The sequence below is a fragment of the Rhyacophila brunnea genome, unplaced genomic scaffold, assembly GCF_057557595.1.
Source record: "Rhyacophila brunnea isolate RB1 unplaced genomic scaffold, BYU_Rbru_1.0 scaffold_17, whole genome shotgun sequence".
Classification (NCBI taxonomy): Eukaryota; Metazoa; Arthropoda; class Insecta; order Trichoptera; family Rhyacophilidae; genus Rhyacophila; species Rhyacophila brunnea.
The window spans coordinates 18,752,471-18,779,426 of NW_028232827.1; the positions used below are offsets into that span (position 1 = coordinate 18,752,471).

The 26,956-nt window shown below is 29.9% G+C and overlaps 2 protein-coding genes across 6 annotated transcripts in view; one reads left to right on the forward strand and one right to left on the reverse strand.

Moving 5' to 3' along the window:
* LOC147073791 (metabotropic glutamate receptor 2-like) overlaps positions 1–26,956 on the forward strand; it is a 411,881-nt gene that overhangs the window by 63,276 nt on the left and 321,649 nt on the right. The gene's annotated exons all lie outside the window — the stretch shown is intronic.
* LOC147073792 (putative cytochrome P450 4s3) overlaps positions 1–26,956 on the reverse strand; it is a 34,056-nt gene that overhangs the window by 5,108 nt on the left and 1,992 nt on the right. For 4 of the 5 annotated variants that reach the window (XM_085944821.1, XM_085944820.1, XM_085944819.1 and 1 more), the window contains exons 2-8: positions 26,714–26,901; positions 26,279–26,482; positions 16,023–16,132; positions 14,541–14,631; positions 13,411–13,593; positions 2,706–2,775; positions 553–886 (exon numbers count right to left, since the gene is read on the reverse strand). In XM_085944821.1, the coding sequence (XP_085800947.1) occupies positions 553–886; positions 2,706–2,775; positions 13,411–13,593; positions 14,541–14,631; positions 16,023–16,132; positions 26,279–26,447 (957 nt within the window). In that variant the 5' untranslated portion in view covers positions 26,448–26,482; positions 26,714–26,901. The remainder of the gene's footprint in view (positions 1–552; positions 887–2,705; positions 2,776–13,410; positions 13,594–14,540; positions 14,632–16,022; positions 16,133–26,278; positions 26,483–26,713; positions 26,902–26,956) is intronic. The other variant, XM_085944817.1, reaches the window with a different exon arrangement.

Genomic DNA, 26,956 nt, shown 5'->3' on the forward strand with positions numbered 1-26,956 from the left:
TTTTAATCAGTAATCAACGAATACAATCACAAATACAAACAGCCAAGATTTTAGAAAATTGCATAAACATAGTGTGACCTCACTGGTAATCAAACCCAGAGGACCCGAATGAGAAGCCAGCGCCTTACACACTAGACTAAGATGCATCTAAGTTATTTTATGGTACGAGTATCTTTAGTTTAAAGTAAAAATTACTAAACAAAAATATTAACGAAAATGTATTATAATAATATTGTGTTATTCAAACCAAGAATTTGAACATTTATTTTCTGATTGTTCAATCTTAGTATTTCATCACATTAAGTGATTTTGGGCAGTTACAACCATTATTATTACTGCCTTTGTAGTGACAATTTAAAAAAAATATTATAAACTAATCAGGATTTAAAATACATTTTTCTTATGATTTTATTAATCATTAGACACAACAGATATGATTTTATCAACATAATATATTTATATTTTATATATTTTTTTCTTATTTAAAGAACTGGTAATTAGACCAGGGTTACAAAATTAATTCAAATATCCAAATTTTTTACAAGTACCTACCTCGAACATAAATGTATTAACTTCGTCTCTGATTGTTTCGTCACTCAATGGTAAGCCTTCGGGCGTTTTACTTAAAAGCAGTAAATCTAAAAACGCAGTCTTTTTGTGACGTCCAAGAAACTCTTCGTCAGTATTAAGTTCCATACTTTGATCGTTCATTTTTTTTTTAATTTCGTCGTGCAATAATTCTCTTCTTTGATTTATAACTTTGTTTGTCATCGTATGTAGTATTTTTATGCAGCGAGTTTCATTTTTCCTGTCGTCCGAAAACCAATACAAAAAATTGAACCGTTTCCATGCAGAAAAAGTTCTTCTATGTATTATATCACAGATTCTGTAAGTGAAATTTAAAAAAATTCTTTTAAAATAACAAGAGTAAGACAAATTTATTGAAACCTTAAGTGGTTTTCCTTGATAATGTATATTAATTAAATATTTTTCACCACCATAAAAACCGATAATCATCTTCACTGATTCAAAATCGTTCCGTAGATAATAATATTATGCCGGTCGATTAATTCTGCAAGTAAAGATACTTAACGTTTGTTCTAGTTTATTTTTTACTTAATCAGTTTTCTGAATTAATGTGATAGTAGTAATTTATTTGATTTTCTGTTAATATACTGCCATAAACGTTACTACTAATGCAAAATAAATAAATAATAATTATTAAATAAAATACTGAAAATCAAATAAAATAATGCATATTTTTTTTATAACCTGACCATGGTCGATCTTAATAAGGTCATATTATGGGCCTCTACACAACGTGTGGAGGTTTATATTAACATAAGAAATGCATGTTAGCCACTTAGCCACTAGCTCAATCAGGTCCATACTCTGACTCAAATACAAATTTAAAACAATATGTGTATTTGGCAGACCCAGAATTCGAACCTGAGACTCACGATGTTATAGGCTGATTCTTTAACCGTACGGCTATCGTAGGCATACATAAATACAGAACAAAAAATAACAAATAATAAATTATATACCAATATTATGTACTAATGCGATAAAAATTATAGTAATTAATGACGGTTCATGTAAATTTGAAAGACTTTTGTCTCGTTTATATATTTATTGAGCGCTAAAATAATGTATAGCCCGTCTGTACATCATGATACAACCCGATGAATGAATCCATATTTTAGTATAATAATATTACGGTGATTACACAAAATGCATATTATAAATTATGTTTCTTTATAGATTTGTTGCTTTATTGATTAGTATTTTTTGTAAAAGTTTATATTATAATATTACAAAGGCATCATTTTAAGCTGCTTTATTATTATGAATAATTATTACGGATGATACATATACTAAACAAAAACATTTCATAAACATATCTTAGAATATGAATTGGCTCACATTAATTTAATATACTATTTAGGAATAAAATAAAAACAAATTAATAGTAGCGAAGGGAGACTTTTGGAAAGAGGTAGGCTGTGGAGATCTGATATAAAGAACACACTTTTCAAGTATACTTACGATAAATAAGAAGATAATACGATATTACTACTAATGAATAGGTACACACTAATGACAACGACACACTAATGTAATGAAACTTCAAAAACTCACTGATGACATGAAATTAAGCGATCAGTAAAGTTTAAATTACGTTTATACCTACACATCAAAAATCATTAGATAAAAGTTCTTTTTATTTTCAAAAACAGTCTATATTTATTAATATTCGATTAAAAACCAAAGAAATTATTTTTTTAAATTATCTCATTATTAATTATTTAGTTTTAGGCTCTGCGATCAGAGTTTTATTTGTAAAATAATCCGAACTTTATTTACGTCAAGACAGATGGCGCGCTGTGGTATATTATTTAAAACCTTTGCAGATTATTTTGTAATTAACTGTGTAATACATTCATATACATACGGCATCTCTTGTTGGCAAAATAAATTATTTTATAGAATATATAATTAAGTGATTATATAAATAAGTCAAAATAATTGCCTAGTACGGAGTCTTCGCCACTCGTATATACAATAATTATAGTCCATAAAAAAACTAGACTCGATAATGATAATAATACTAGGTGGTTAGATCATCTGCATGAATGTATAAAAACATGCATTATTGATGATTTCTATTTGAATATCTTCAAATAAAAATGGAAGATTCTTACTCATAAACGGCCTTGACGTATTCAGACTCCCCGTTGACTTGAGCATTTATGGCGACTCCCATAGCTGACTCTATAATAAGAAGATAAATATTGATATCATTTAAAAGCTATATTCACATTATATACAATAGTTGTACATTAAACTAAGATTATAATATAATCAAAAATATTTGATTATAAATATTTATTACAAAAAGAAGGTAAGCCATTGTGCAACTTTAATTAAATTTTATTTAAATGACAATTTTAAATACCTGTTCATTTTCATATGGGTATATAATTTAAAATAAAGTAAGCATTAAATATTATATTATAAGATATATAAAATTGTTTAATATTATAATTATTATTCTTTTAATGCATTCTTTGTTGGTTGCAAATTTAAAACAAGATAATTATTCCAAATGTATTTTGTATACATGAAACGGGTAAAATATCTGCCGCAATTACCTATAATGTGCCCTATTTTTTGTGATTTTTTTTTCATTGTTGCAAAAGAAAATCAATTTGGAGCATATTTTATTAATGTGTCTTATTTACGTCTAAAGCACCCGGTTGTTAAGCTTAATGCCCGTCGTTACAACATTTAAAACTTTTCTTTCTTTATTATGACATAATAAAATACATCTTTTCACATTAAAACCAGCATTACCTAATTAAAGTCTACCTAACGAAATATTATTTTGTTGAAAAATTAGAATACGCAATAAATAATAATAATACTATGTCAGTTAAAAACTATTCACGGTTAACTTGATAACCGAAAAGAATGTGGTTGTGCTTTTCACAGTAGACTATAATTTGGAGAGTAGATGACGGATCTAAAGGGGGGGGAGTTAACAGTGATTCAATCTAGGCACTAACATTTGATGTTGAGAGGGCTGGAGCGCTGGAGCTGATTCGGTGTTCACGCACTCACGCACTGGTAAACGGATGGTTTAGAATGTCACTCTCACGGTTTCACTTTTGTTTTGGGATAAATGAGTTCAGGGTAGATAATAGACGCAACGTTCACTCAAACTATGTCAGATTTAGCGCAACTAAGGTCGACGAGATGTGTTTTGGATGAGTCACTCTGTGGTGAACGCGGCTTTGGTCGTATCGTATCAGATCATGGCGCGATAGAGTCTTAACTTCAACAAGTCTGGACACGTCCGCTGTTTTGGAGAAACTGAATGTAACTCGCATTCTACAATTACGGTCAACTGATGACACGTAACTACTGATCGCTTTGACTTGCAACAATATCTAGGGATTTCAGATAGATAGGGTTAAAGCGACCATAATTGGCATAACCATAACGTATATAGTTTTGAATTAAACCCGTAACTAAAAAGACATTTCTAAGATAAGATTATTGAACGTACACAATTTATAATATATGTAGTTATTTTTAACATTTTAAATATAAATATTGCGATCAACCAACGGACCATAATTCTATTATAAACTTTACTCTCTTTGGACATTTTTTCTGGAGTTGTTTTTTTTTCGTCAAATTTCTCCCTTTTGCTCCCTACTTTCAGGCTTCTATCATACCCCTCCCTTTTTGCTTTAATGTTCTAAAAAATAAAATTTATGTTTTAAAAAATCTTTCTCAAAGTTTATACTATGTATATGAAATATGTGAAACAAATTCATATACTGTGGTACTTCATATTTTCTTATGTCCGACCGTAATTTTTTCATTTTTTTCATCATTTTTTCGACATATTTTTGTGCCATCCATTATTGTGCCGATTTCTAATTGTAGTGGTCAATTTGCACACTCTGCACAAACTATATCCACTGACTTGTTTTTTTTATTTATAAAACAAAATCATGAACACCTATTTTTTTTATTAATTGACTGAAGAAAAAGTCATCTTATCCTATTATTATATTAAATATTCCAAATAGTGGTTTTTATCGCAAAATCGTTACAAATATCATTTGGATCAATGTTTTATAATAATATATAACTATATCAATACTCCATGTTGTGATTTTAATGGTATAAAAACTACACGTTATAACAATCATTTTGTTTTTGCATACTTATTTTTCAAAATAAACATAGTGAATTTATCTATATTCGATCTTGGAAAGGTTTTCACAACTATTAAAAATGAGACACGTTAACAAGAAAGATAGATGGATACTCTTACGGTACTTAATTTATCAGCAATTAATACTTACTAAAATCTCTATATATATAAAAATCTCGTGTCACGATGTTTGTGGTCGCACTCCTCCGAAATGGCTCGACTGATTTTTATGATTTTTTTAATGTATATTTGTTAGCTATGAGAATAGGTCAACAAGTATATTTCATACCGTTAGGTGATTAGGGTATCTCTATCCAGAAAAAAAATTCTTTTATTTTTTTGACATTTTTTTATTATTATTTGGCATCAAAAAATATCTATAACCCCAAATTTTCACCCTCCTACCCCCACCCTCCCATTTTTTATTCGCGATTTTATTATTTTTGTATGAACAAATTTACCGTCGTTCGTATTTCAAACAGAACGAAATTATTTATGTTGTTGAATGACAGATGGCGCTACGTCCGAGAAGAATTCAAAAGAAGCATCGCGTCATTTTGACATTTCATTCGGCATATCACAACGCAGTGCGTGCAAAATTTTGTACGATTAATTTTAATTTATCTATTTTTGTGTGCGTGTGTTGTAGTGCACAATGCCAGCAAGACGCAAGGGGGGCCATTTGGGCCGTCGAATGAATAAAGCAACAAACATGCGAAATAGTAGAGCAGAAAGAGCAGACAGACAAATCCAACAAGATAACAAAAACGTGCGTGTGAGCATGTCGCAATTGCGTGCATCTCAATCACAAGAGGCACGAGCTGAACGAAATCAACAACGACAATTGGAACGGAGCCAAGCGTGCCGGTTCGTAGTTAACAAACGCAGAGCAAATGACTGACAACGCCAACAAGTACATCGAGCATTTACATCCGCTTCGTTCCTTCGTCTCGCATTCGAGTACGAGCCAGATATTGAATATTCCGCTCATCCGAAAGTGCTTATTGGTGCTATGGACAAAGAATGTCCCCATTGTCATGCGCTCAAATTCAAACATGAGTCAGCCGGGATGTGTTGCGCATCAGGAAAAGTGCAACTACCAGAAATTGAGACACCACCAGAACCATTGAACGCCTTGCTCATCGGCACGGTTCCAGTTTCAAACCTGTTCCTGAAGTCCATTCGCACATTCAATTCATGCTTCCAAATGACTTCGTTCAGAGCAACAGAAATAGTTCACAATACTGCGGCAAATGGTCAACAATTCCATTCTACGTTCAAAATCAAAGGCCAAGTATACCACAAAGTAGTTTCATTGCTACCAATGCCAAACGAACCACATAATTTTTTACAAATCTACTTCATGGGCGGTGAGGACAACAATCGTGTGGATGCACGTTGCGGCTACAATAACCTCAATTCGCCTAATGCTAGGCGCATCGTCGGCGAACTGGACGCCATATTGAATGAGCACGATGAATTATTGAAATTCTTCAAAGCACACATGCACAAATTGCAAAGTGACAATGACGCTATTGTTATCAATCCTGATAAAACACCAGCTGGAGAGCACGTGCGTCGATTCAATGCGCCTGTTGTTGACGACATTGCTGGAAACATGGTTCGCACATCGACGCGAGAAATCGTGATTCGAAGAAGAAACAATAATCTGGAGTTCATCGCTGACGCACACCGTTCATACGACGCTCTCCAATATCCGCTAATTTTCTGGAAGGGACAAGACGGATATTGCATAAACATTAAACAACGAGATCCTGGCACAGGTAATTCATTCATTATGAACATCATTACTCATTTTGAATTGAGAAAATGAATGGTTGGTGTTTTTTTGTTTTTATCAGCGGTCATCGTCTACAGCGCTCCATTCCTCTTTATGTCATAGATCCCATCCCCACACACTTACGATAAATTCAGTATTTTTTATTTAACAACCAAAATATTCACTAGAAATAATTTATATGGCAGAGCAACGTTTGCCGGGTCAGCTAGTAATATAATATAATGTACATAATAAATTTTTAAAAATATTTTGAATAGATTTCGGATTTATATTACAGGTGTTTTTATTGTTTTTACAATAAGTTGTCAACAAAATAAATAATGTTATCCTATTTCATTCAAAGAATATTTTTTCGGCAGTGATATTTTTTTCGGATTTCGGAGAAATATAATAACTATGTTTTCAGTAAAAGTATGAAGGTCATAAAAAGTAATAAACCATTATTTCCTGTATTATTTTTTTTACAAATAAATAAAATAGTATGAACGAAAACCGACAAAATTACACACATTTTCATGTATTTATTTTATGTTATATAGCTAGTTATTTGTAACAGCTACATGTAATTTTCTCTCACTTTTCCCAATATTACCCCGTGACACGATTCGGCTTTACTGGGCTTTTGCTATTATCTCGATATTAAACGTGTGATATTAACAAATTAGTTGCTTGTTTGTTTCATTAAATGCCTATGTGTTTATACTTATTTGAAATAAAAAAAGCATAATACTGTATTATTTTCCATCAAAAAAGTTTTAGTCTACACATTTATCTATACATTTATTTTTATTAACGTTTATCTTATCTTTATCTACAAGATTAATAATACGGAATGAAGTGTAAATGTCTATCCACTGTGTCATGTTTTGTATAGGGTTCTTTTATCATCATCATTTGTACCTTAAGCCATCTACCCTAGTTTGGGTCTGTCTTCCGCAATCATCCTCTAATCCAAAATTTCTATCACTAGTGCATCTTAAGCCATACCACCCAACCAGTACAAAGTATGTCTCCAAGTATTCTTCGGCCCTGATGGCTTTGCACTAAAATCTTCTGGACTGATATATATCCAAATCCATTCATTTAACATGTCACATATCGACTACCTCATGGAATAACACACTAACTCTAAATTATCAACTTTTCAGGAGAGCAAAAAAACCATTCAAAAAAATGTGTAGCAAAAGCCGTTTATTATGTGCAAATATTATTTAAATTATAATTTATATCTTTAAATAGAGTATCATTTAAGCATACAATCAACTTTTGCAAGACAATAATTTGGGAAATAATACCCTAAATGTGTTTTTCCACGTTAAGTTTGACAACTAAAATATTACATCTAGATTTGGTGTGATTTTTCCCGTTTATATATTTTTAGAGGGTGTATATATCTATACTTGGTGTGTTTTTCTACGTAATTATTTTTTTTTTCATAAAAAAGTACCACGTAACTTGAGATGGTGTTTTTTTTCATGCTAATTCTGAAAGATAATCTTAAATATCTCGACTTAGAGAGATTTTTGTTTTGACTTTTACGGGGAATGACATACTATGTGCTCTTAGTGTTTTCTCTCTCGGTGATATTTGATTAAACCAAAAATATGTTTAGATATTCTGATGGAATATGAAGAGATTTTTTAATTAAACAATATTTTATCGCAATAAACTGTATTTTAACCATTCAGTCAGTTTGAGGAAATTGTTTTACAGAACATAATATTATGGTAAAATTATTGCAAAGTTCCCTAATGAATATTCCACTCAACATAATAATGATTGGTAGTATAAATTAAGAAATGATAGGATAGTTTGTTACCTATATATTTTACGTAAATTACGTTGCAGCATTATAAACGTTATGTAAATTAAACTTTTTTTAAATTAAGTATAGGAAAACTATCATATAATATACAACTGTATTCTTAAAATTAGATTTAAAATATGTAAAAATAGTACTTATAAGACTTCTATACTTCTATGCAGCTACTTATTTCTATCGCACCTCACTTAGCTGTTTGTAGATGCCAAAGGTAACAATTAATAGCCATCCTATCATGAACAGTGAGATTATAGATGGCATATTATTTTCTCTTATAATGAAAGACTCATACTTCACTTTGTGACACAGTTAAAACTTTTGTAAATCAAAACATGCTGTAACAGTTGTAATGTGATTTTCTTTTGCATGATTTATATCACCCTGTTTCATCTCTTTCGAACGTTCTGTAAATAATAAATGTTGCTGATAATCACTTTATTTTTTATTAAATATTTAATTTACTCAATTATTGTTTCCGTTCCTGTTCAGACGAAGAAATACGAGAAAAATATGCCTTTATATTGGCGTTCAGTAGCAATTGGAAATTGATATTATTTTGATCCAAATCATATGCTATATTAGGGAAACATTTTCACCATATTCAAATTCTCGTCTTAATATTCTTTTTGGCTATTTTTTCTAACATAGTGGGATTCTTTTCTTATGAAATATATTATTAACATGTTCAATTATACTATTTTTTTTTGCTTCCTTGAGTGCATGAGAACAGTTGTTGTACCTGTCTTGACTATACAATAGCAATTCTGACTCTTCCTTTTTTTAAAGCACTCACCACCCACATATTTGAAATTGAAAGTGTTTGTAAAAACATAGTTTTACATACTTTTATTATTTCGTTATTGCATGACAAACCATAAATAAGTGCTTTTAAACGTCTTAAAGAAGCTGGTAGTTTTTGGGTTTTCTTTTGCACTGACTTGTCATATCGTAAGATGTAATCCCATTGTTTCTCATGATTGCCAATAATACAAAATGAATCAAAACTAACTTGACGTTCGGATTCACTCATTTTTTGGGCACATATTTGGATTGGCAAGAATTTTTACATAGTGCTTCCATGGTATTCAAATATTCTTATATTCATTCACATATTCTTCACCTGAATTGAATGATTTTTTGGCTTTCTTCCTTTTACACAAGTCTTAAATTACAGCTCTCTTCTTTATCTCGATTCAAGTGTGTCAATTTATAGTGAAAATACTTTGTACATATGCACTAAGTAGGTACAACGTCATGTCTGATGACGTGATGTTTACAAGTGCATTTATGTTTCAAGGTGGCAAAGTACCTACTGACAGAAGTATACTGTTATTTATTATGCTCTAAAATAGAGCGATATATTTTATTCTGTGTAAGATCTGCTGGAGATTTCGTAATTTCTTCGATCAAATCATCAATCATTCCCAAATCTCCTCCAAATTTTTGCGTCATAATGGCACACTGGAAGACCAACTAAAACCCGACAATCCAGGATCACTAGGACTATTCGGAGTCTTCAGATGGGGATAAAATCAACCTGGACTATCCAATTTTCACCCAAACATGCAATAAACCTTTTAGACTTTTTTTACTACCATATTTATCATAAAAGTATAGTAAAAAGGTCAACACATGTGCAAAAATGGGCAAGTTTTACCTTATTTACTTATCACAAGTCGTCATGGAATCAATACAAGAAGAATAATTATTGTAGGTTGTAAATTGGAAACTAATGGTGCAAATATGCATTTATACGATGCTTACTAATGATAGGAAGACGTTATAGTTTATATTACGAAACACAGAATATTATAAACATTGAAAATCCTATAGGAGCCAATAGTACAGACAGAATATTTAAGGTTGAATCATTTATAATTATAACCTAAAAATGTGTTGTCTGAAATAGGAGATTTATTTTTTTATTGTTTCCATCCTTTATTTTATTAGTCTCTTGAGCTTATTGTAATATTCGCCGAGATCTAGTTGGCGACATATTAATTAAATGAAATAGTTCATAACTTAAATCCATTAGAATTTAAATTCAAATTCCAATAGTACCTACCATAGGCCGATAGTATTAATAATAATATTAAAATTAGTCATTTGTACACAATAACAAAAATAATACAATTTTACTGTCACAAAAGCAATTTGTGATAATGAAAGTAGGTGCGATTCATTACAAAGGATAATGATTTTTCAATACAGTGTTGTTATATGTTGATAAAGGCGAGATTTGAAGGTGAAAGTTGAATTAGTGTCATATTCCACGGTGAAATCATAGTTAAATGATACGCTAAAATGATTTGTGTAGGGAGCATGTATATTTTTTCCGAGTTATAACACACCAACTACAAGTGGATTATTATTCCATGTAATTTAAGATTTTACAAAAAATGTTATATAATCATAACTCTACTTACGAGTATTATTTTAAACAGTATTTTGGGTGTTTTTCGAGAAAAAAATCCAAAAAAAAATTGGCTGGTGTGGTATTTTTTTCTATGCAACAATAGCTCAAAAAACATAAAACACACTATTTCGAATTGGTGTGTGTGCGTCACATTCTTTCACATTTGTTCTGGGCTCCATATATTACTTTCAACATCTTTCATTATAACATCAGAAGACCATTTTCAGACTTATTGCTGATGACCCAATATTCTGTTCCATATATGAAGACTGGCCTTAGTAATTTTTTGGATTTTGTGTTCAGAGATGGCACTTTGGATTTCAGATATGTATGAATTCGAAAATAATATACGTAATACTATTTTTGATTTATATTTCTACGTCGTTATTAATGGTGACAATATAACCCAGATAAGTAAAATGGTTGATTTTATGAAATGTGTCACTCAGAATAATTATATTTTCATTTGGCTGCAACGGGTTAATATAGCGTTGGAGGAAATTATGTATTTTAATTTTCTTAATTTTGAGGCTAACTTTTTCTACTTTTCATAACACTTTCACAAAAGAATTCTTATTGTCTGCTTTTGATCGGCCTATTATGTGTAGAGCATACGCTTATGTCATGATTTGACATGCATTACTTATTATTAATTTATTAGGTCAACCAGCAGGATCAATCACAGAAGAATGTAATATGGTGACTATACGATAAAAAATAAATGAATAAATAACGGTCTCAATAATTATTACAGGCAGAAACAGAAAGCAAAATAATATCAAACATTAAATACAGTTATGAAAAAACAAACGGTACTGTTCGGTTATACGGAATACAGCGGAAAACATATTTTTAAAATAGCCGATAAACTGGATTATTTGCTAGGTTAACCTAACCAAACCTTATCTAACCTAACCTAACCTAACCTTACCCAACCTAACCTAACTTTAACTAACCCAAACTAACAAATAATCCAGTTTATCGGCTATTTTCAAAATGCGTTTTCCGCTGTATTCCATATAACCGAACAGTACCAAAAAAACAAATACCTACTTATACCAAATCTATCCTTTCCTATAGAATGCCCTACTTCTCCATCGATAATATAATGAATATATAAATAATTTTTATAAAACAAAATCGTAATATTTTAGTCAGAATTAAAGCAATTCAACGCATCCCTTTGTCCTTGGTGACTGTGATGGCCTGTGAAAGCATCCACCAACACCAAGGCTATCCACCCCTGACGGCACCATACCCCGCCGGGACGGACCAAGCAGCAAAACAAGTAACGATAATTTTTGCCGAAAATTATACTTAAAAGATCATTCTAGAAAAGTCGCCAACCCTTTTTTGCTTCACGCGCTCCTTAGAGAAATTATGTTTTTTTAATATATTTCGGAAGTTGAAAAATCACCCTTGCAATGTAGGGTCACGCTGCCTCGGACAGTGGCCATTCCAAATGTTAACTTTCTGCGTTTACTTCGCCGAAAAAATCTTGTACTTAATAAGTAACGTAAGTAAGAATAACCGTAATCTAAACAAATACGTCTAAAATAAGTGTAATATTGCGTTAAAGCGATATCAATGATTCAAAGTACCGGTCTGAGAGATCACCAAACCATTTCTGCCTAGACAATGTATAGCCTTACTTAAGATTTATAATATGTTTATAATTGTAAAAATTGTAATATCATATTATAATATTGTACTATTGTGACGAGAACTACTTTTCTTTTAGATGTATTTTGTATTATCTTACAATTCCTATTAAGTGAAGCTGAGCAGGATCCAAAAGTACGCAAGTTCAGTATTATTTAGTGTTGTGGCTTTAGTTTTCCAGGTTGTCTGCTATTTTGATTGCTGGCATCCAGTCTGTTGCCTACAATAATCCTGTGTATATATTTATGTCAGCAGTCCGAAATTATATTATATTATGTAGACACATAATAATATACAATAAGTGCTCCTCAGAGTATGTATATGTGAAAGGTATTGTACAGACATGAGTTTTGAATGCTCGTCTGAGAATCTTGTTATACAGTTATTATGTTTATATTATATAATAATAATAAAGTACAGATAATGTAGATTAACACTAGTGCCAAACGTGCAATTATTGACTCAGTACAATATAGTTACTTACTATTTTTATAAAAAAATATTAAACCAACATACTGAAAAGTCGTAGATAGGCATTATTAAAATACATAATTCGCAATATCATTAAAATTGCTCAGGCATTATGATTATGCTATTAATTATTGGCATTAAATTTGTCCTATAATATTTACGTACTAGATGAAAAATGCTAATAATAATTAATAATATATTATTAAACTCAACAAAAGATAATAATGGTGTTATGTTTAATTAAATAAATTGATTTATATAAAATTTTAAATTTGAATTTATGAAGGCATTTTATTATGTACTTATTTTATAATAAAATTACAAATTAATCGAATGCAAAGGTTGCAGTCTTAAGAACCAATGAATAAATTATAAATTAATGATACTTATCTGATATACAATTATTATTTTAATCTATTTTGTTCATGCAAGTAAACTTTGGACTACTTAAATGACTTAAGTATGTCAAAAATTCTGATAATTTTTTTTGTATAAGGATTACGTACCACTGATAACATCGAGAGCATACAAAGTCGCGTATGGGTAGATATCAAACACCTTTCCTTTATTTTCGCCGACGTTTTCTATAAAATCCTGTCCTTTATCACTGAAAATCTCAGTAAACTGCTCCAGTATTTTATAATGGAAGGTAGGCGTTATGATTTTTCGCTGTTTGCGCCATTTTTTTCCTAAAAATAAAAGCCATTTTCATGAAAAAAGTAATAACTCTCTGAAAACGATTAAATAAGCCATTATGTTTGTAAGCATATTATTATAATCAATATAATGATAGGAAAATATAACACAATATCAAAGAAATTTAAATATGTTGAATATTAACATTACAGAAAAAAAAATATAAATCTATCATCGTCATCAAATTTTCAAAGTGAACTTATTCCACTACTTTGAGTACATAATATACACTAATATGAGTTATAAATGCCAGAATTTAAAGGATAAAATTTTAAACAAGCGCATTTAATCCAGTAGAAAAAGCAACTTCAAAATCGGTGTTAGCTACAAAAGTAACTTCTTCCAATACAAAAAACATATTATCTAATATCAACACCGTAAACAGTTTTTTGGCTTTTGCCAAAAAATTTTTGAAGTAGAATAAGTTCACTTTAAAAATATACGCCTTAATTTAAATTTATTTACGTTGACTCTTTGGTCTTTATTTTACTATTTTGGTACTAATAAATTACTTTGTGCTTAGTTTATTTTGTATGGGGCCAGTATAAATGCCCCGCATCATAATAAAGCTTATTTCATCGCATACACTATTCTATACAATGCTGCATTACTAAATGTTATTTTACCTGTCTTGTATTGGAGATATATTATTATCCTTGTATAAGCATTTCGAATAATTTACGCATAAGGTGCTTTTGAAATAACGTTTACCCATTCAAAAAATCTTGTCAAAGAAGCCTCCATCTACGGACATCTTGTTGCCTTATATGAATAAGGTCCAATATACGTTCTGTACATGTGGAGCTTTTTTGAGTCAAGAAAGTGATTCATCATTTTAAGACTTTATTTTTAGACAAAAATTTACAGAAGTAAGTATATAAACAGTTATTTAATTTTATTAGTGAGAACTGAACAATAAATAAATGAAAAATTTACATACCTGTACTAAGCAATAATCCATCGCCCAACCATTCAAAAAAAAACATGTAGTCATCAAATTTTGATAGTTCTTTATTACTTCCTAGTAAAACCTAAAAGAAAAATATTTTATAAAAAAATCACACACTATTATTGATTGAAAGCAAAAATTTGAAAATTGTTGTTACAATATTTAATATATTGATACTGGTAAGATTATTTATCACATATAAGATCATATTTTATATCACATTATACTAAATTTTGATGATTTTAATCCATTATGTTTGGTCATTACGATTTGCAACCCAATCCCAATATTCCATTTGATTTTCATGTCAAATCCCGGTATTAAAAATTTTGGAATCCCACAATCAGTCATAAGTGAAATACATGTCTCAAAATATACTTCCCCTTAAAAACGGACGAAACTGATCTTGACTAATATTAAAATAACTCGAATTTATACTACCAGTACATAATATTATGGAGTTATATTTCTACATTTCATTCACTCATAGATTGTTATTACAATAAAAAAAAGAAAATATGAATTGCTTCAATGTATGATAAATAGCAAATATCTAATAATCTATAATTTATACTAATAATGAGGTTGGAAAAAATATGTCTTACTAAAAACATCGACAAAACCTAATAAAATATTTAACACACTGCTCCCAAATGTAAAATTTCCTATCGGTAGCTGCATAATCTAACGTATAATAATATATTTATATTAAGTTAGTTCAGATACTGAAAAAACCCTTCTGGTCTAAATTTCGCATGATTTTATGTTTTTTTTAGTATATTGGATTGATCTAATCCCAGATTTAAAAATTCTTTACTGCATGGCAAATTTTATAAATTATAAACTTTGTTAATAAACAGTCAACTTACTATTTTTATAATATTGCCATGTAAAAAAGAATTTTCAAATCTGGAATTGCAGATTTAGTATATTATACTAAGCTATTGATACTCATGAGTTCACTCCAGAACGATAGACAAAAATGCCTACCGAATATTATTTTCTTATATTAATATAAAATTATATACTTATTTGAATTTGAAAGAATACTAAACATGCCAACATAATTCATTTATTAATTAAATAATTTAATATATCTATAAGAACCAGACTACATTATGTTAAAAAATTAAAACTTAAAATGCATTTCAATTGTAATACCTACAATATTAATGTTAATAAGAATTTACACTTTATTTACAAGTATTTTTAATTTCTGTCTTGAATAGAATTAAGTGTAAATTTAATTGAAACTAACAAACATAATGTGATCATTTACAGTTAGAGATACTGATCTACAGAACTTATTTTTTAGAGTATAATATGAATAAATTATCAACTAACTTGATATTGCGTATTATCTAGGTATATATTAGATTTGTATCACCCATCTGGCAATCGTGCTGGTGATAGCTCTGTTTGATTCAAATATAAATGTCTATTGTTTTAAATTTAAATACAAACATCACTTACTTCCACATGTTCTGGATTAGTAATCATAATAAATACATCATTTCCAAGAATTATTCTGTACGTTGTAAGATTCACTGATTTCCACATATTTTCCATAGACTTAAGAATATCTTTAACATAAAATAATATAAACAAGTTATTCATTAATTAACAGTAAATCTTATGATTACGGATATTTTAAAATAAAAACCAATCCGGTATGTACCTCATATAGTGTTAATGAATATAATTTTATAAAATATATACATTTGTTTTGAACTATAACAACCATAATTTTTTTTAAATACCGTAACGCCCAGTGAGATCAAAACGTGCCTTCGCGCTAATTTGTAGTTGCGTTAATTTTTGCAGTCGGCTTTTATGTTTTTAATTTAAGTATCAATTACCTTCAGATCATAATGCCAATAATACCAAGCAAATAGGATAGGAAAAATATTGATCCAATTAAGAAGAGAATATTAAGAAGATTTTTGAGGCTGTTCAATAATATGTCATTCGGAGAACAAGATATAATAAGAAGTTGTACACATTTTATGGAGGCGAAAAGATCAAATGGTATATGATAAAATAGAGACTGTGCTAGATCAGCCATGTGATATCAACAAGGCGGGCTATGTACGCAATCCCTGAGGGCAAAAAAAACCTGAACGGCCGAAATTGAAATGGCTGGACTGCGTCACAGTAAATTTGAGAATGTTCGATCAAAGTAACTGGAGAATTCCAGCACTGGATTGTCTAAGGTGGAGGAAGTTTTTAAGTAGACCAGTACCTACCAAAGGTAGTAGTGCCATAAATGATGATCAATTACGTTAAATACTAACCGGTGTAAAGATTTCTCCAAATTTTAGATATTACGTAAGTGCACTTGCTATGTGTATATTCAATAAAGAATGTAACATACTCAAGTCTTGTGAATTATTTGTTGAAGAAAGAAGATATGTTTATTAAATATAAATTTGTTTTATATGTTACGCTGAATGTGCGAAATTGACTATTACATTAAATGGGCAAAATTTTGCCTAAATCATGAAAAATGCAAGCCCGTTGCCTTATTCGTAAATTAGACAAAATATCTGGCGAGTGCGTGAATTCGGCAGTAATTTTTCTGCCTAGTTCATGCATTGGACAAACTAGATAGTAGCGCGACGGTGGTATTTTTTGCAACTGAACTAAATGTGTCAAATGCTCATGCATTGGTCAAAATGTACGTATATTATATATGGTTAAAATGGGTGCCGGACGAAATCCCGAAGGCCGAAATCCTGAATGCTGAAATCCCGAATGGCCGAAATCCCGAATGGCCGAAATACCGAAAGCCTAAATCCCGAAAGCCGAAATCCCGAATACCGAAATCCCAAACGCTGAAATCCCGAATAGCCGAAATCCCGAATGGCCGGAATCCCGAATGGCCAGAATCCCGAAAAATAAAAAAATACAAACATCAATAATAATAAAAGGCAACAGACTTGACTATTACATGAATTAGCCAAAATTTTGCCCATTTTATGTAATAGTCAATTTCGCACATTCGGCGTAACATATACATCATGTTTACATTATCGGCTCTACAATTCTAATTGTTACAAGTGTAATACTAATTACTACCAATATATTTATATTGTTACAGCATCCACTTGTATATAAAAATAACAATGCTTCAAGCCAGTCTTCTTACTGACAACGTACCAAAATTAACTGTTTAGTTAATTATATGTAGTAACAGTAATAGCCTTCATCTTTTACAGTTGTATAAATACTGTTGGTCAATTAAGCGTAATAATGCCAACATAAAAAATTGGGTCACTTAAATTTATTATTTTGAAACTGCTCTCATCAATTTTAATTTAAAAATGTCTGCGTGAAATTTGTTATTTATTTTAGTATGTTAGTTGTATCTATATAATTTAAGTTGTGACAATTAAATGAGTGTAGATTATTTATAATTACAAATATATATAAGAGCATATATTTGTATACAACCTATAAAAAGCTATTTAAATTGTTAAAATGTTTAGATATTATGTATGATCAACTTGTATAAATAATTGAGAGTATTTATTCATTATGTCTTTCAGATTTGTAGATATTATGTTGTATAGAATTAAAGTCGTTTTTATTTTCATAGGATATTATAATATTTTAATATTTTTGGCTGACTTAACCTCTTTCAAATACTTTAATCATTAATTATTATTGACATAAAGAAATATCATTTTTTTTATTCAAAATATTAATGTAAAATTTACAATCGCCTGATTTTACTTTGAAAATATATATTTTCTCAATTTAGTTAACCAGTAAAATTGTATTCATTTAAATTTGTAATATTATATAGAAAATATTGATACCAAATCTATGAGCTGAAATGAATGCTAAATTCCTTTTCGAAAACCTAAAACTAATCAGAGTGATTGAAAATACATATTAAACGTAATCGTTATTTATTCTAACTTTGTGCAAGTGCACACCGCCTAGCAGGTATCTAAAATAAATGCTACATCTCTTGTGTCAAGAAAAAAAATCAGTTAAACCAACGGCATGCATTTTTAAAAATAATAATTGACAGAAACCAAAAACTTGTATATTTTACCGAAAGAAATCAACAAAACAGACCTATCCTCTTGTCTAAGTCTACCCTTGCCATAAATTCATTGAGAAAACCAACAGTAAAATTACCTAAGGGAGCTAATTAGAACATCATTTTAAATACAATTCAGCAGGAAAATCAATCGCGAGGTGACAAAGGCACTACGACCCGAATGGCTTACATAAGTAATAGATAATTAATTAAAGTAAATTTAATGTAATGCTGTGAACTGTGAATTTTATCACTACAGTGAGTGAAAATGACCCATGCTTAAACAAACCGAAATCTCAGTGCCTAGTTGGCTTACTGCCTTAGTAATAATCCCTTATGACGTATACCACGTATGTATCATTTTTAGACAGATCTTTATAAATGTACGCAATGTCAACCAAAAATCCGTGTATGTTAAAAAGTAAAGCTAAATAAGACTCAATTGAGACTTCAGAGCTTAATAAAAAAATTAAAAAAAAAAAAAAGAATTGAAAATATCAAGCGTTTTATTTTCATATTTTTTATTGCAAAATAACCATGTAAACCTAGTTTCCTTCAACCTTCATCTACTTAAATCCCATAATAAAAGACTCGTGCGGATCCTTGCAATTTGTATGTATTTTCAACAAAATTGTGTAGGTTAATTTCATCAGTTTTTCAATATCTAAACTAAATCTGTATCCAGTACTATAATATCAAAGTAGTGTAGATTGTCTCATTTTGTTTGTAATTTTGACACTGCATATTAACAGCTGCTTTACTTAATATGTCATAATGTCTGTTTGCAATTGTTTTGAGTAAAATTAAGAGATATAAATGATTTTATTTCAGACTTCTGGCGTGGATTTCGTAGTATAAATAATTTATATCTTTTGTCACAGTACATATATGAAGAACAAAACGTCATAAAGCAGTAGATTTATGTTGATAGCTCGCCTTACACGAGACAAAGCAAAACGTTTCAGAGAAACAATGCACCCCACAAATGAGAAACATTTTAGTATAAAGATGAGTTATGGATACAAAGAAGGGGCGTTTTCTTATGCTTAAGGATAATGGAAGCTGGAAAAATGAAAAAAAAAATGTTTAATATACGAATGTGTGATAATATGAAATACGCGGCGTGTCATAAATCATTTGACATTTTTAATGGACTTTTTCTTATGTTTATTTTTTTATATTTTAAGCTTTACTTTCTTCACCATTGCTACAACGTAATATTATATTTAAAGAACATCTCTTTCAATCATATCAGTTCAAACATTATTAAGTATCTACTATTAATTACCAATTGAGAATAGTCCAAAGATGCTATTGATGTGGAGCATTTCCATAAATATTAGATAAATTTCTACGAATAATACTATGCATTTAATGCAAAATTTTATGATAAAATTTTCTGATTTATAATTCCTCAAATAGTTCTATAATTCGCACATTGCTTGTGACTTTATTATTTTATTATTATTATTATTGACATTCGAGATTATGAATATTATATTTATAATATCGCAGAGATACTACTCCATAATAAACTATACCACACCATTTGATCGGCTGCTCACCAATTTTAACTGCTTATAAAATCTTATGTAATTAATATATGATTAGAGGTAGTAGGTATATATGTATTTTTGAAAGACCATTCCTCCCAAGAAAAGTTACCACACTTCTATGATAATAATATATCACTAAGATGTGTGACGTTCACACTGTAAACCAATGCTTTTCTATTCTTATACCTGATAGGGGATGAAGCTTTCTGCAAAAGAGCATGTTATAATATTTAACACCTTTCAATAAGATAAAATAAATTTTATAATCCAGTAGGTATATTTTTCTCTCCAAAAAACCTATTTTGATAACAAACAACTTTAAAAGTCCCAAATATTAATGTTATTTATCCAATGTCTAAATTAGTTTCGAAATAAATGTATTTGGTTGGACCCAACTATAATAAATGAAGTAAGTACATTATCAATTTTCTAATACTCAAACCTTTCCAATCAATACGATGTCAAATTTTCTGCCATTCATCATAAAGTACTATAAGTCCTAGTATGACTACACTATAAACGCGTGTCTTATGAATGTTTGATAACTGATTTTTATAAACTAAGTAAACACTTTTTCACATTCATAAAACGAATAATAATGACGATAAAATATTCATATTTTCAGTACTTAGTCATTATTTATTTTAATCAATCAACTTGTCTACATAATATACTTTGGTATACAATACATGACAAAAGGCAGAAATTCTATAAACTCATTTTCAGAATAAAATCTTTTCTTTACCTATTCACTGAACACACAGGTTAATTTAATAGTACCTAAAGTAAAAAATAACCGATTTTTTTATGAAACACAAATTCACGCTGTTTGAAATTTTCCACAAAATATGATTTATTTTAAATGTACTGTTTCTATTAAAGAAATCAAAAACAGTATATTATTTATTGTACAGTATTAGTGTTTAAGTATTACTAATTTATTCATGAATAATAATTTAACACATTGCTCAGATACAAATTTAGATCTTCATACATATTTAGTTTAATTCCTCACTCATCCCTGTAGTACTAATAAGTTAAGTATATTCTACATCACACACCCGACACTCTACAACAAGGATTCCCAACCATGTTTTCGTGGCCGCAAAGGCACCCACCAACTCATTTGACAAATACAAATCGTGATTCACATCCCTAACGATAAAAAAATTAGAGATATCCAATACCAAAGATTATACTTATTAAATTGTCATTATTTTTTATCTGATATTTTTTGCAAAAAAATATTATTATAATAATATATAATCTGTAATTATTTCTCTCGTTATGTTTTTAAATAGTATTGAAAAAATCATTAATACAAAGTGAAACTACGAATTTTTGAAATAAAACAGTTAAGTCTTAGTATTTTGTTACATGTCTACTGTATTCAGAGCGTAGTTAACAAAGCACACAGGCCACAATTTTGAAAAAAATGAGTTATTGTGATTTCCATAAACTCACACGTTTGTTTTACGTTCTGCATAAATCAGCCAAGCTGCTGTCATACAAAAAATCTCATATAAATGCATTTTAAAGATTTCAAGAATCGCAGAATATGTTATTTTCGATCTGCATAAAACGACCAAGCTGCTGTCATAGAAAAATGTCATTTAAATGCGCTTTAAAAATATTCCATTTTCGGTCTGCATAAAGCAACCACATGATTATATTATGTAATTATTAAAATTCTGCGGTGTAAGGTGTGTTTTTCTACATTCAAAAAAATATTATTTTCTCAATTACATAACATATTTTTCATTTTGTTATATATTGTATTATTATATTATAATACCTATATAGATTTTTCTTATAAAAATTAGAGCCAGGCAGCTAAATATTAATTTATAATTTACAAGTTTTTCAAATTATTTTCAGAACTTTGAAATTCTCATAATACTTGAGTAACTTAAGAGCGGACGTGCTCGGCGTGGTCAAATATGAGCTTTTTTCTATTTTCAAAGCATGATCCTGGACATTCCTTAAACGTTGTAGATAATCTATTTATATAATTTTGAAGCCTTATTATCCGTTATATTTATTTTAAACGTTTGATGACTGCATAAAATATTTTTATTACATAAAATAGTATTCTTTTAAACCTCTCGCTCTAATGTTTTAGAATATAGTCACATTTCAGTACATAAATGTGCAGTGGTGTTATGATTTTTTACATTTATTTATTTTTAAACGCATTATAAAACCATTAGTATAATTTATATCGACATTATTATATTGAAATATTTACGATAAAAAATTATATTGATAATCTCTGTGATCCCAAATTTGACAAGAATTGGGCATTTTATTATTCAAAAAATGGGCACGATTAACACATTTGAAGATCATTATAAAGATACTTATTATAAGCTATGTCTTTGACCATTCAAGTGTGATAAACATCTTACGGATAATGATTGCTTTATAATAATTATTGACCTAAGAATAAGGTAGTGTTTTTTTGAAATACGCCATTTCTTTTGGCATTCCCCAGTGGTTAAGCTACAACATACGGCCGTAGCCATAAATTAACAAACTATAATTGAAGTAGGGAGTAAAATGATGTTAACGCGCGTGTTTGAACATGTACCTAACCGATTTTTTTAAACGGTAGCGAATGATGTGTCAGAATTGGAGACACTGTCACGGAATGGTTCGGGGTCACGACCGGAGTCAGACAGGGTTGTGTGCTTTCACCGTTTCTCTTTATCATTCTCTTTGACTTCATACTACGGAAGTCAATACCACCCGACCGAGGCATACCTGTTACCCCCACGGAGAGGCTTATCAACCTGGAATACTCCGATGACGCTGTCCTATTCGACAACTCAATCGAGGGCATTCAAGAGACAATCGACAGGTTGCATAACAACTCCTCTCGCGTTGGTTTGAAAATCAACGCGAAGAAAACGAACGTCTTGTGCAATAGCACCTGTCCTGATCCAGATTTCCTTCTGATTAGCAATGGACAAAACATCGAGAGCGTTGACAGTTTCAAGTACCTGGGGGTACACATCACGGGAGATGGCATTTTGCAAAAAGAGCTTGCTATCCGAATGGGAATGGCTGGAGCAACATTCAACTCGATACGAAATGTCTGGGACTCACGATTGTACTCGGTCAAAACCAAATGCCGCCTATTTGATGCTTGTATTCTGACGGTGCTGCTTTACGGTAGCGAATCATGGCACATTAAGAAGGCTCAAAGCAGCCGTATACTGAGCTTCGAAAACAGATGTTTGCGATGAATACTGGGTGTGCGGTGGTATGAATTTAGGAGCAACGAGGAGATAAGAAAACGCACCAAGCAGCCTCTCATCACGCTGAAAGTGAAGAGGCGACGTTGGACCTGGCTCGGCCACGTGATACGGATGTCAGAAGAGAACTTTAACTTGGCTTGCTTGTTCTTCAAGCCAACCGGATTCCGGCGACCTGGAAGGCCGCTAAATACAATCTACAGAGTGTATACGGCGGAGCTACGGGATGCTGGTTTGACCTGGAAGAAACAAGAAGACTGGCGAGCGACCGGGATTCTTGGAGGCGCCGCGTGGTGTCCATATGCTCCAGTTAAGGGGCGGATATGGACAAAGAAAAAGAAGTGGACTTGCTGCTTTGCATATGACTACTCTCTATAAGTCTATAATTAGCTGTCTAAAATGTATAAGTGTCATTAGGGAAAAACTCTGCATGCTTTGGAATACATATTGTGTTCGAGATGATAATAAGGTTGGGAACCCCTAATAGAACACCTAAGAATCTACAGCATGAGTATTTAAGCTTCAAACAATATTATGTTATTAAATTTATTTGACATTATTTATTTATGTAACGTTTAATTCACTTAAGTAACCTAGTACCTACATATTATTAGATATCATTATTGCCGATTTATTTTCGTAGCTATCTACTTTGAAAATTAACGAAATTTTAACTATAATTGCAGTTCCAAAGATGAAACAGAAATTAAATCTTCAATTAGTTGAATTGCTAAATATTTATTGGTTGAAAGATATTTTCTTGATCCGGATAATTTAACAATGTTTAGAACCATGTTCATTCACTAAACATAACAGTTATTAGTCGAGCGAACAAAACTGATACTGCGCACCTATTCTATATACAAGGCTGCTATCGACGGCTATCGACGGCTGTCGATGGTAGTTTATCATATTTATGTATTGTGGCGGTTAATTTATACAATAACTTAACCGTCTGAACTGCCAAAAAAACACAACACTTATCTTTGCTGTGTTAACTTTTAGAGCAAGATAGACAGTTAACTTATTTTAACAATTATAATATCTCAATACATAAATATGATAAACTATACTTGATAGCCGCCGATAGTTACCGATAGCAGTCTTGTGTACAGAATAAATGCACTCGTCATTATTAAAGTACGTGAAATAAGAATTGTTTTATATTGTTTCATTTAAAAAAGTAAATTAAAATACGTATTTCATCATTATAATATTTCCCCTTTTACTTCTAGGTAGCTAATGTATCAGTTTGTTTTCTTTTTTATTTTATTAGTTTGGACCGGCCATTTCTTTAAAATGTATCATAAGGTACTTGAAAAAAACTTTATCTACCGTTCTAACCCATAGCTCCCCAGTGCTTAACTAGAGATGGCTCACTGATAACTATGAATATTATTTTTCTAGAAACGACGAAATCTAGGTACCTATGTTCCAGTGCACTATCTCTGATTACATTTTCTGGCGTGTTCATAAAACACCATTGTTTATATATGCCAACATTTATATCATCGGACAGATATGTTTGCTCATATATTTATGTATATTCAAGATAAAATAGTTTTCTGCGACTTATATAATATATATAATATATTTCTCGCATTATTAATTATTTAATATTCACGTAAATACATAATGTTGATCCAAGAGTATGTTTAAACTAACAATAAAAATATAATATTATTACTACATATTATTATTACATATTTATCGTTATATATAGGCATAAGACGAACATTTTTACGTTTAAAATAGCATGTTGATTTGCCATATCCGGCATTTGAATCGGGAACCCACGATATTATCAACCGACACGCCTCCGCTAAGCCATTGGTAATTAAATTTGTAAATGTTGAAAATCAACGTTAAATACTTATAAATAATGTCAATCAGAAATTAATTTTACATGTATAATTAATGTAGGTACTCAGGTTGTTTTATTTATTTCATTTTACAAAATAAAAATTGAAATAACGTTTTATGTAAATAATATGTAATGCATGTAATTAGTAGAGATGTATATAATTAACTTTTATTATTGTGCGACATATGTTTTTGTACAAACTTTTGTATGAAGATTATATTTTCAACTGACATGGTTTCACATAATATATCATTAAATTAATATATAAGATTTAATTAACAAATAATAATATGAACCCCCAAAAAATTATTAAAATTTCATTAATTGTTAATAAGCTGTTTTTAATAAGAAAAAAATTAATAATTTGGTATCCTACATGGTGGTAGTGCAACTATTTTTAAAGGTTGTTGATTGATATGTCCTATTTTATGATTTAATGATATATAAAAACTATTTAATTGTCAGTAAAGAACACGAGTAGGTACACATATTATTATATTCCTAAAATTTACAAAATAAAATACATATTCTTTCTTTTGTCCATGTCCGTTCCTAGTAATATTATATAGGTCTCCATAGCATAGAGATTTGTATTAACAGAGTTTTGTTTTTACGAGAAATTGATGTTATCTACTTGCTCAACCAATTAGGTTCATACTCCAAACACAAATTGAAAAACAATATGTGAATTTGCCAGACTGAGGATTCAAATCTGGGACCCACAAAATTATAAACCGACGCGTATGCCGCTCGGCTATCCTTTGTATATAGGTAGGTACATACACCTATTGAAAATAGACATTTTATTCTTTTGTACATTATAATAAATTGTATAGGTTCGTTATGACGTATTAATTAGACACGGCTAAAATTATTTCAACATTTTTTTAAATCGATTTTAAATAAATAATATATTTTTTTTAATTAAATGTTTCAAATTGCCAATATTAATTGTATATAACATCACGCAAAATTTTAGTAATAGTATTTTGTAATCTCACCAACAGAATTATTTCCGAAATCCAGAGCATTGCCAAAGATGGGAACAGGTTTAAATCCATTAATTTTTCCAACTAATTTCCAAAATCTTTTATTTTTGACATATATCATAGCTCCGTATGACACCACCATAACTATAAGGGCCACAAAAATGTACACCATGTCCACCATTTTGATGTATCTATATATTTACAACCTTGTCAAATCTGAAAAAAAAACAATATCTATTCAATATTGATATTCTCTATGATAAAATGTATTTTCATATAACACCTATTGCTGAAAACTTCCAAGGTCGTCGAGACGACGTAACCATCGCACCAAAATAAAGTTAAAATAACCTAAGTAAAAAAAATATTGCGTGCACAATATCAATAGCGTGTTTTCAATTTGGAATTAAGTGACTGTGATAGTTTAAAATAAATAAAAAATTTGACCTTCAGAATATCACACGCGTGTGTTTTTTACAATCTTTATATTATAATTGTCACTTGAGATTGTTTTAAATGAACACTAGCGTTGAAGTAGCTTTTCAATTGAACAAAAATAATGGCTTTATATCAATTGATTGAAATTGTCCAGAAAGAAACGAATCCACATTTTTTTTTACCAATATCAGTTTATTCTGAAAAATATTAGTAAGATTATTTTTATAGCCCATTTTTATTAGTGCAAGTAAA